Here is a 12,648-nt window from a genome sequence, read left to right as displayed (position 1 = left end):
TCGGAAGAAGAGGACGAGCGTTACACATGGTTTATTCATTTAAACAAAACTATGAAATAACACACATGGAATCATGTAACTAAAAAAGTGTTAAACAAATCAGAACATATTTTAGATTATTCAAATTAGCCACCCTTTGCCTTGACATCTTTGCACACTCTTGGCATTCTCTCAACCAGCTTCATGAGGTAGTCACCTGGAATACATTTTAATTAACAGGTGTGCCTTGTTAAAAGTTAATTTCCTTCTTAATATGTTTGAGCTAATCAGTTCTGTTGTGACAAGGTCTTTGGTAAAAGACCAAGTACATATTAAGACAAACGCAGCTCAAATAGTCAAAGAGAAACGACAGTCCATCATTACTTTAAGACATGAAGGTCAGTCAATGCGGAAAATTTCAAGAACTTTGAAAGTTTCTTCAAGTGCAGTTGCCAAAACCATCAACCGCTGATGAAACTGGCTCTCATGAGGACCACCACAGGAAAGGAAGACCCAGAGTTACCTCTGCTGCAGAGAATACGTTGATTAGAATTACCAGCCTCAGAAATTGCAGCCCAAATAAATGCTTCAGAGTTCAAGTAAAATACACATCTCAACATCAACTGTTCAGAGGAGACTATGTGAATCAGGCCTTCATGGTCGAATTGCTGCAAAGAAACAACTACTAAAGTACACCAATAAGAAAAAGAGACTTGCTTTGGCCAAGAAACACATGCAAAGGACATTAGGCCAGTGTTCTTTGGTCTGATGAGTCCAAATTTGAGATTTTTGGTTCCAACCGCTGTGTCTTCGTGAGACGCACAGTAGGTGAACGGATGATCTCCACATGTGTGGCTCCCACCGTGAAGCATGGAGGAGGTGATGTGATTGTGTGGGGGTGCTTTGCTGGTGACACTGACTGATTTATTTTGAATTCTAGGCACACTTAACCTGCATGGCTATCACAGCATTCTACAGCAATACACCATCCCATCTGGTTTGCCCTTAGTGGGATAATAATTTGTTTTTCAACAGGACAATGACACAAAACAAACGTCCAGGCTGTGAAAGGGCTATTTGACCAAGAAGGAGAGTGATTGTAGTGCTGCATCAGATGACCTGGCCTCCTCAATCACCTGACCTCAACCAAATTGAGATGTTTGGGATGAGTTGGACCGCAGAGTGAAGGAAAAGCAGCCAACAAGTGCTCAGCATATGTGGGAACTCATTCAAGACTGTTGGAAAAGCATTCCAGGTGAAGCTGGTTGAGAGAATGCCAAGAGTGTGCAAAGCTGTCATCAAGGCAAAGGGTGTCTACTTTAAAGAATCTCAAATAAATTAATCTGAATATATTTTGTAAACACTTTTTTGGTTATTAAATGATTCCATATGTGTTATTTAATAGTTTTGATGTCTTCACTATTACAATGTAGATAATAGTAAAAAATAAAGACAAACCCTTGAATGAGTAGGTGTGTACAAACCTTTGACTGGTACTGTATATATTGTATATGTTTGTCTATGCAGAGGCCAATGGTGACAAGTGACCTCTACGATCATGTTCTTACATTTATGTTGTTTACTTTTTTTCTATACTTATTTCCTCATTCCTCTTATAAATCAAAATGCATTTCTTGTGTTTGTGGTCACGTGTTGTTTTGTGGGCCAGACCAAAACTAATGCTGCCTTGAGTCAAACGTAGATGGGTGTATGATGTGTGCTACAGGCAACTGTGTTGAATAATATATATTTTTTTGTAGACAGCAAGTGTTGCTTCGTGGGGTTTGTGTGTCTCACACACACACACACACACACACACACGCACTACTCATTGGCGGATGGACTCGGGGCGGGGCGCACAGATGAGGCCTCCATCAATATGATACTTTCCTCGCACTGCTAAAGCCATCTGAGGGACGTCACCAACACAACACAGACCTCTTTTGTTCTTGACACTTTCATTCTTCTGTGATTTACAGCTTGCGTGGATAGTACACATTCGTAACTGAAGGAAATAACTTGCCGACACGGGAAAACACTTACGGCTATCACCTTTTGATGGGGCGCTGAGGTTTCTCACTAACTGCCAAACTTCCCCGACAGTGAGTGTAAAGCCTTTTGACACACTAAAATGTTTGATACCGGCCTGAAGAAAAAAAAATCCAAGATGGCTATGAGAGATGACAGCAGTTTTCCCATGTGGAGGATCGCTCAGACGCGGCGGTGTTACGTCTGGATAAAGAGGACAAATTTAAGACCCTGGCTCCTTAAGGCAACTTAATCCCAGGCCCGATGAAACCTAAACTTGCACCTGGAATCTTTCCGGAAGTGTCCTCTATTTCCAGGTTTGGGGGGGTGACAGAAGGAGGCATGAAGTGGGTTTTGTTCCACTGTGTGCATACCAAGGAGCCGCTGGCCTCCATAAAGAATGTCATGGACAAGGGCACTCTGTCCAAACACAGCTGTCCAAGCAGTTTAACTCACACACACACTGTCCTAAACTTTACATACACCTGTACAGTACACACACACACACATGCCAGGGTCAAGCCCTGCTAGGTCAGTATTTGTTTCCATCTCCCTGTGTGTGCATCCACATTGGCTGCCTGTTCTTTAAGTGTCCCTGGGGGGCTGAGGGGCCTTGGGGGCTGAGAGGCCAGAGAGGCTGAGAACTAAGCCTTCTTAATAAAAGCCCCAGCGTCTCGCCTCCCTCTTTCCTTCTCTCCCCCAGAGAGCAAACATCTCTCAGCAACACGCATTATTTCCCAAAATCCCCTCTCCATCATTAAAGACGGAAACAGTCTGCATTCCTTCTCCCCCTCCATCCCCATCTACCAAAGAGGTTTAACCCAAAGCTGGCCCCGTAACCATGACGATGGACAAACAGAAAGACGGACGACAAAGTTGTTGGGCTCAAAAGAGGGAATCTTTGCTCATTAAATTATTTGACATGGGGACAAAAACGTGGGGGAAATGGTTGAGAGGCACAGAGAGGGGCAGAAGTAAAAAAAGATCCTCGACTTTTCAGGCATTGAAATGCCTTGAAATGCCCTGAGGAGGCCAACTCTCATAGAGCCAATTCAATTGCAAAGGAAATGTCTCCGGTTAAGCATTTGAAAATGGTCTTGCCAGAGGGCTCTTCACCCAAAAGATGAAAGACTTGAACAGTGTCTAGACTCTTGGTGGGCCTTGGTTCCTCTGGTTTAAAATATTGTGGGGGAGAGTGTTGACTGATTGGAGTGTTTCTTTCTGTATTCTTTCCCAATAGTCTGGCCAGCGACTAAAGAAGAGGGGACACATGTAGACTGTTCACAGGAGCCACCTTGGACAAGACCTTGGCCTGAAATCAAAGACAAATGCTTGCCGGCCTTTGATGAGCGAACATATAAAAATATACGAGGCAGCGCGAGTATAAAAAGCAGCTTCAGAATATGAAGTGGCTCCAAATGAGAGCTCTCTCGGTTTCTCTCAAAATGAAACAAGAATATTATTAAAAACTCCCAGGCTATAATCAGTCATTCATTCATTCATTCAATCTCCACCACATAATCATTTGTTTCCAGAGTCATGGCTTTCCCCTGCCAGTTGGAGAGGCCCCAGACCCTGGCCTCTGCTCTGCTCTAGCCTCTGTGGAGCTGAGTTGGTCTTACATTTAGCAAGCCCATATGTGACCGGGGGTGGTCAGGGACAGCTTTGTGTCACCGAAGCCAAAACATCAGTCACTACAGTGACAGGACTGGACACACTCCAAGCCCAAGGGGAAAGTATAGGCCTCGCCATATTCATCCCCTTATTTATACAGTCATTGATCCATCCCCACAAAGTGACAAAATATCCAATATGAATGTACAAACCTAATGTAGATATGGAATATGGAATACCAAACAGCACTATATCTAGTTATGCATCTAAGCCCAGCGAGCCCATCTCTAACCAATCCTATCCTGCCATGTCAAGCACAATACTGAAAGTTTTGGAGACTGGGGTTTGAAAGGGCTAGATTGGTTACATCACTAGGCTGCAGGATATGATGGGTCTGTTGGTGTGTGTGTGTGTGTGTGAAAGAGTGTTTAGAAACTTGGTGAATGGGGAACTCATAGTGTGGTCGGATATCTTTCTCAGTGTCTGACCACTTAAGTCAGCACTCAGAAACGGCCTCTACCCACAAACCAGAGGCACGTACCACCCTCACATTCCAACCAGTGTAAACTGAAGGCTCAGATATTATGTACAAGCTCAGTAGACCCACACCACCATGTAACAGCATCAGCATGAGGTTCGCTTGAGAACGAGTCTGTGCTCTTTTGTCCGATGTGTAATCTAAACTATAGTAAGACAACATATCGACACACAGGCTTGCAAGAGTATGGCGACTAAAGCTGGGCAATATGGACAAATATCCATATCGCGATAAATTGCCTGAATTGATGCAATAACAATAAATAGAAAGACATGTTTCTAACATTAATGTGCACCACAGTTTTTTATTTATTATCCTACTACTACTAGTTTGATGGTTGAAGCCATCAATTGTACCATTAACAAATCACCCATATTAGCAAACTTATTATATTTCAAACTTTACATTTCTGTCGTATAGGCTACTTATCGTAAACAATATCAGCAAAGTGCCTGCAATAAGTGCCCAATAGACAGTAAATAATGTACTGTGTAGTTTTGGAATCACTTTTATTGTAAATAAGAATATATTATGTCTCTAAACACTTCGACATTAATGTGGATGCTACCATGATTATGGATAATCATAAAGAATTGCGAATAAGGATGAGAGAGAAAGTTAGAGGCAGAAATATCACCCCCCCCAAAACAATTTTAACCTACGCTGTTATTGGTAATGGTAAGAGGTTAAAGAAATGATGTGATTGGTGTCTTTTGTCACTATCTAATCACGATTGATCATTGAAAGACATGTATTTGGTATAAACTCTTTCACTTGGTTTCCTTTTAGAGACAAATAATCATGTTTTAAAGCAACATGCTATACATCCGCCTTACTCTCAGATAAATAAGTAGTACTGCTAGGTTTTACATAGTCAAATATAACAAATAACTACATTCTTAATTAAGAACTGTACAAATAATACATTTGTGACATCAATATATATTTTTTTAACGTATAAAAATAATTCTGCACGCAAAACATTTATATTTGACATTTAAGTCATTTAGCGGATGCTCTTATCCAGAGTGATTTAGAGTAAGTGCATTCATCTTAAGATAGCTAGTGGAGACAACCACATATCACAGTCAAATATGTAGCACACGAACACTTCATTCCAGCTAAACAATGGATATACAGCGTTTTTCCCACACATGAAGGTACCCATAAGCAATCTTTTTTTTAAATGTTTTATGAAAACGCACAAATGTGAAAAATTGGTGGATACAGCGTTTTGGAAATAAACTCTTCAGATGCCGTTCCTAGGCTGATAAGGGCATTAGTGCATTAACCCTTTCAGAGTCACTGTCCTGAACTTTTAGATAAAACAGTGTAGAAGACGGAAATGTTGGTGTGATTCTTGGGCAGTAGTCATATACCTCATTTTCACTATGGTCAACCTTAACCATACTGTGCTGGCTCAGATACTTTTTATGGGCACGTGGTCCTTTCCAGCTTGGTTCCAGTAACTATGGTGGATGTGTAACCAGACTAACCCAGTACATCTCGGGCTTGGCTCAGTAGTGTGAAAATAGCTCTACTGTACCTGTCAGACACTGCCTTCATAAACTCCTCCAGCAGGTCATCATAGGCCTGGCCTCGAATCCTCTTGTGTCTTAGCCCGATGTACAATGGGTCCTTCAGCAGCTCCTAGAAAAAGTGTGTGTGTGGGGGAGGGAGGGGGGGGATTAGGGTCAGTTCATACAACTTTTTCCATCTGCAGCAGCTGGGTATGTCACACATACTGTAGGAACAGACATCACACTGTGAGGCATGAGAGAGAGAGAGGAGTTTGGTCTGATTGGGTTCCATTTACTCCTGCATTTTAGACCACTACTTATTTTTTTTAAAAAGACTGGGTTAGAGTTCACAAGGCCGCTATCCTTCAGACTCAGATACCACTGACCCTCACCAAATCAAAAGTGTTGGCCTTATCACCCTTGTTGGATTGAATTCCATTTCTGTCGTCACTTTTCACTCCTCCCAAGGGCTATTATGGGAGAAACAAAGTCAGACAAGCTGGTAACGCTTAGATCCCTAAATTACCTCATTGCTGTAGGTAAAAGCTCAAATTAAGCTTCTGGGCAAAAATATGTGGAAGTAATTTGCTGAAAGTCATTGGAAGAAGTAATCCACTCTCCCAAAACTCTTCGTTGAAAACTGTCCTTTGGTCAGAAAAGTGCATCGGTTTTCTTTTTTGTGTGCAATTACAACATGTTAAACTTTAAATCGGCCTATCATACCCCTTTTACTAGGGATTCAAATGCCACTGGTGTTGGTTGGATTTGTATCAGGCCTAATTTTGGGATTAAAAAACACCACACCGTTCACCAAAATATGGACCAATGGAGGAACCAATATGATGGGAAAGGTGAAATTAGGTTAGGTTACCATCACAAAGTCCAGTACCACATTCTGAGTAGTTAGTCCGTTTTATTGCGTTCCAAGCTGGCATGTTATGAATGTTGTTTCGAAGACGGCCAGATTGAGACAAAGAGAAAGACGGATTGACTAACTATGCTGGCACATCAGCCCTTTGACTAAGGCCTGAGTTCTGTTCGAGTGCGCGCGTGTGTGTGTGTGAGGAGAGCAATGGCATCTGGTATTACAGTTAATATTTAAAGGGTTAAAGGGCTTTGAGAGGACAAGAGGAGACATTCTCTTCAAACACAGACCAGGGTAGGATGCTGAGGAGCTTAATTTGCCAGCCTTAATATACATCTCTTCTGTAGCCCCTCACATCTCTTCAGGGAGTGGAAGAGATGAGACTCTCCTCTATTCATAATGTTAAGTGCTCCCTTTGCCCCATTGGATGGAGAGATAAAGGGAGGAGAAGGAGAAAGGCGTGGAGTTGGGATAAGGATCAGGAGCAGAGGTCACTGGGCATGTGTGTGTGTGTGTTTCTGTGTGTGTAGCTTGTCTGCATGTCTGTGGTGATCCTGATGGAGTCCTTGGTGAAGAGGGGCCTGGGTTTAGAGGGCCCCTGTATGTGATTTATCACACACACACACTTTGATGTGCACATAACACACACACACACACACACACACACACACACACACACACACACACACACACACACACACACTCTACAATGTGTCTCTTCTTTGATGTGGTCAGCTAGTGTTTTATTTTGTGTTTTTATACTGTACTTCTTCTATTTGTCTTATCTATCTCTGGCATGTCTGTAAAGAGAGCCACTTGGAGCCAGGTTCTAAATGCGGGATGTCCTCCCTAGGCTACCACTTGTCTTCTACCCCCATCCCCAATCCTGGCCCCCCTGTCTGCCTCACTGTTTGCTTCAGTGGAGGCTACTGAGAAGAGGAAGGGGAGGACCATCCTCCTCAGGGAATTTCATTTTTTGATAAAACTACACTAAATATATTCGTATTTCACCAAATAATTGATTAAAACACACTGTTTTGCAATGAAGGTCTACAGTAGTCTCAACAGCACTCTGTAGGGTAGCACTATGGTGTAGCTGGAGGACAGCTAGCTTCCGTCCTCCTCTGGTTACATTGACGAGGCTCATGGTTCTTACCCCCTTCCATAGACTTACACAGTAATTATGACATCTTCCATAGGACGTCCTCCAACCTATTAGAGCTCTTGTAGCATGAACTGGCATGTTGTCCAAACAATCAAAGGATTGGAGAATTAATCTAGTACTGAAAGCATAAGCTACAGCTAGCTAGCACTGCATAAAATGTTTTGAGTAGTTGACTCAGAGAGAAAGACAATAGTTAAACAGTTTTGAACAAATTGTGACAATGATCTAGGCTGTGTGTAGCGGTAATGGTACGGTTTGGCCTGGAAAGGTTTTTTCGCCTGGTCACATACAGCTGATGTGTTGTGAATTGAAGTCCACAAGCAAAGGGAAAAGGTGAGAAGCAGGAGAGTGCATAGATGTGAAAAGGAATACAACGTGGCTACTATGAAAGTGAACTCTGAATGGACACCCCACTTTGGGTCCAGGAGAGCCCACCCAACACATTGTGTGGGATGACATCACCGGGGTCTCATTTCAGTGTGTGTGTTGTGAGACAGAGGCTATACCAGGTAATTTCAGTGAAAGAGAAAGGGAGAGAAAGAGGGAGTGAGTGGGAGAGCGAAAGAGAGAGGGCCAACTTTCCCATAACACTCACTGTTTAGTTTATTTCCCAAAAGACACATTTAGATAAATGGCCATTTAGAGAAAAACAAATGTATGTGTTGTATACTCACTCTACAGATCTGTTTACTGGGAGGGAAAACAATGTGCAGACACAGAGACATGTCTTACTGATGAGTGTGAGTGTATACAGTTGAAGTCGGAAGTTTACATACACTTAGGTTGGAGTCATTAAAACTTGTTTTTCAACCACTACACAAATTTCTTAATGACAAACTAGTTTTAGAAGTTGGTTAGGACATCTACTTTGTGTATTACACAAGTAATTTTTCCAACAATTGTATACTGGCAGATTATTTCACTTATAATTCACTGTATCACAATTCCAGTGGGTCAGAAGTTTACACACTTGTTTAAACAGCTTGGAAAATTACAGAAAATTATGTAATGGCTTTAAAGCTTCTGATAGGCTAATTGACATCCTTTGAGTCAATTGGAGATGTACCTGTGGATCTATTTCAAGGCCTACCTTCAAACTCAGTGCCTCAGTGCTTCTTTGCTTGACATCATGGGAAAATCAAAAGAAATCAGCCAAGACCTCAGAAAAAAAATGGTAGACCTCCACAAGTCTGGTTCATCCTTGGGAGCAATTTCCAAATGCCTGAAGGTACCACGTTCATCTGTACAAACAATAATTTGCAAGAATAAACACCATGGGACCACGCAGCCGTCATACTGCTCAGGAAGGAGACGCGTTCTGTCTCCTAGAGATGAACGTCCTTTGTGCGAAAAGTGCAAATCAATTCCAGAACAACAGCAAAGGATCTTGTGAAGATGCTGGAGGAAACAGGTACATAAGTATCTATATCCACAGTAAAACGAGTCCTATATCGAAATAACCTGAAAGGCCGCTCAGCAAGGAAGAAGCCACTGCTCCAAAACCACCATAAAAAAGCCAGATTACGGTTTGCAACTGCACATGGGGACAAAGATCTCATTTGTTGGAGAAATGTCCTCTGGTCTGATTAAACAAAAATAGATATGTTTGGCCATAATGACCATCGTTATGTTTGGAGGAAAAAGGGGGAGGCTTGCAAGCCGAAGAACTCCATCCCAACCGGGAAGCACAGGGGTGGCAGCATCATGTTGTGGGGGTGCTTTGCTGCAGGACGGACTAGTGCACTTCACAAAATAGATGGCATCATGAGGAGGAAAATTATGTGGATATATTGAAGCAACATCTCAAGACATCAGTCAGGAAGTTAAAGCTAAGTCGCAAATGGGTCTTCCAAATGGACAATGACCCCAAGCATACTTCCAAAGTTGTGGCAAAATGTCTTAAAGACAAAGTCAAGGTATTGGAGTGGCCATCACAAAGCCCTGACCTCAATCCTATCGAAGATTTGTGGGCAGAACTGAAAAAACGTGTGTGAGCAAGGAGGCCTACAAATCTGACTCAGTTACACCAGCTCTGTCATGAGGGATGGGCCAAAATTCATCCAACTTATTGTGAGAAGCTTATGGAGGGCTACTCGAAACGTTTGACACAAGTTAAACAATTTAAAGGCAATGCTACCAAATACTAATTGAGTGTATGTAAACTTCTGGCCCACTTGGGAATGTGATGAAAGAAATAAAAACTGAAATAAATCATTGTCTCTAATGTTATTCTGACATTTCACATTCTTAAAATAAAGTGGTGATCTAACTGACCTAAGACAGGGAACGATTACTAGCATTAAATGTCAGGAAATGTGAAAAGTGGAGTTTAAATGTATTTGGCTAAGGTGTATGTAAACTTCCGACTTCAATTGTATGTCTGTGTGTGGAAAATAGACGAGAGAGAGAGCGAGATGTGCATCTGTGTATGTGCTTGTGTATGTGATGAGATGCAAGAGAGCTGAATGATGCGTCTTTAACAGAAACAGTGTGTGTCTGTGTATGCGTGTTTGTGTGTGCGTGAGAGGGAGATGTCCACAGGTAGCAGGAACCCCACAGCACAGCACATCCCATAAATCAGAAACATCCTATACAGGAGCTCTGCCATATCCCATCTGTTTACTGGACATGTTCCCAAAACATTACCCCTGGACATGTTCCCAAAACATTACCCCTGGACATGTTCCCAAAACATTACCCCTTGCTATATCATGTTCTGAGATTACACACTACCACAGGGAGAAGAACATGACTGGGGGAGATCCAAGCTGAGTCTCACATAGCACCCTACAGTACTTCCTCATTCCTATATACTTTTGACCAGGTCTCATAGGGAATAGGGTGCCATTTTGGACACAACCCAGTCTTTCCAGTCAAGGTCCAGACGTCGCAAGCCTGACCTCAGTCAAGGAGTCCTCATACCTACCCAAGGTCAGAAATAAGCCGATAACGACAGTCATGTTTTCAATTATTTACTGCCAACCTCCCGCCACCTCCTACCACTGTGTAACCCTCTGTCTGTAGGGGCTGGAGCATGGCATCAGACCAGTGTGTCTGAGATAATATATTATGACTCATGCCAAAGGAACTCCATATGGCTTAAGACACACAGGCACTCCATTTATCCTATTACAACTAATTTGGCCCGTCACCTCTTCAGAACACAATGGAAAACTAGAGACTAGAGTGCAAGGCCCTAGTTCACGTGAGGTTGTGGATCATATGCACGCGCACACACAGACACGTGTGCACACACACTTAAATCTGTGCGTGTGTCTAGGAATACATGGGTGCGCCCGTGCCTGAATGAGTGTTTGTGTGCGTGTAATCATCCTGATGGAGTGCTTGCTGGCACATGCTGCTGCCCGGGGCGGGCGAGTTGATTTTTAAGGTAAATGTGCGTGGCCTGTCGTAAACTCTGACAGATGCTGCTGTGTGATATTATTTTGCAGTGCTACATCTGCAAACACTTTACATTTCCGTTTGGAAAACAACAGGCAGAAACCTGTAAATCCTCTGAGTGTGAGGAAGAACACCTTTTCACACATGAAGGTTACGGCCCATTCTAGCACTGTGTGATTTGAAGAACTGCCCATTATTCTCAACAGTTGCAGTACAGTCCCTGCCACAGACACACATCATACAAAGGGAGAGTAGCATGAAATATGAGCACACACCGCTAAATGCACACATAAAAAAAAAAGATTCCTTACACACACATACATAAACTCAGCAAAAAAAGAAACGACCCTTTTTCGGGACCCTGTCTTTCAAAGATAATTAGTAAAAATCCAAATAACTTCACAGATCTTCATTGTAAAGGAGTTTAAACACTGTTTCCCATGCTTGTTCAATGAACCATAAACAATTAATGAACATGCACCTGTGGAACGGTCGTTAAGACACTAACAGCTTACAGACGGTAGGCAACTACGGTCACAGTTATGTGCCTATGGGCACAAACCCATCATCGCTGGAGCAGATAGGACTGGAAAAAAGTGCTCTTCACTGACGAGCCGCTGTTTTGTCTCACCAGGGGGATGGTTGGATTCGCGTTTATCGTCGAAGGAATGAGCGTTACACCGAGGCCTGTACTCTGGAGCGGGATCGATTTGGAGGTGGAGGGGCCGTCATGGTCTGGGGCGGTGTGTCACAGCATCATTGGACTGAGCTTGTTGTCATTTCAGGCAATCTCAACATTGTGCGTTACAGGGAAGACATCCTCCTCCCTCATGCGGTACCCTTCCTGCAGGCTTATCCTGAAATGACCCTCCAGCATGACAATTTCACCAGCTATACTGCTCGTTCTGTGCGTGAATTCCTGCAAGACAGGAATGTCAGTGTTCTGCCATGGCCAGCGAAGAGCCCGGATCTCCATCCCATTGACCACGTCTGGGACCTGTTGGATCGGAGGGTGAGGGCTAGGGCCATTCCCCCCAGAAATGTATGGGAATTTGCAGGTGCCTTGGTGGAAGAGTGGGGTAACATCTCACAGCAAAAACTGGCAAATCTGGTGCAGTCCATGAGGAGGACATGCACTGCAGTACTTAATGCAGCATGTGGCCACACCAGATACTGACTGTTACTTTTGATTTTGACTCCTGCTTTGTTCAGGGACACATATTAAATTTCTGTTAGTCACATGTCTGTGGAACGTGTTCAGTTTATGTCTCAGTTGTTGAATCTTATGTTCATACAAATATTTACACATGTTAATTAAGTTTGCTGAGAATAAACGCAGTTGACAGTGAGAGGACGTAACTTTTTTTGCTGAGTTTACGTACATGTATGTAGTCATTAAAACATACATGTATGGAGTCATTAAAACTCATTTCTCAACCACTACACAAATTTCTTGATAACAAACTATATAGTTTTGGCAAGTCAGTTAGGACATCTGCTTTGTGTATGACAAGTAATTTTTCCAATAATTGTAAAC

The 12,648-nt window shown here is 42.7% G+C and overlaps 1 protein-coding gene across 1 annotated transcript in view; it reads right to left on the bottom strand.

Moving 5' to 3' along the window:
- me1 (malic enzyme 1, NADP(+)-dependent, cytosolic) overlaps nt 1–12,648 on the bottom strand; it is a 120,182-nt gene that overhangs the window by 22,401 nt on the left and 85,133 nt on the right. The window contains exon 6 of the mRNA XM_036973913.1: nt 5,706–5,809. Coding sequence (XP_036829808.1) covers nt 5,706–5,809 — 104 coding nt within the window. The remainder of the gene's footprint in view (nt 1–5,705; nt 5,810–12,648) is intronic.

This window comes from Oncorhynchus mykiss, chromosome 3, assembly GCF_013265735.2.
Source record: "Oncorhynchus mykiss isolate Arlee chromosome 3, USDA_OmykA_1.1, whole genome shotgun sequence".
NCBI classification, from domain to species: domain Eukaryota; kingdom Metazoa; phylum Chordata; class Actinopteri; order Salmoniformes; family Salmonidae; genus Oncorhynchus; species Oncorhynchus mykiss.
Note: the sequence above shows the minus strand (reverse complement) of the source record. Positions and strands in the feature narration are given on the sequence as shown.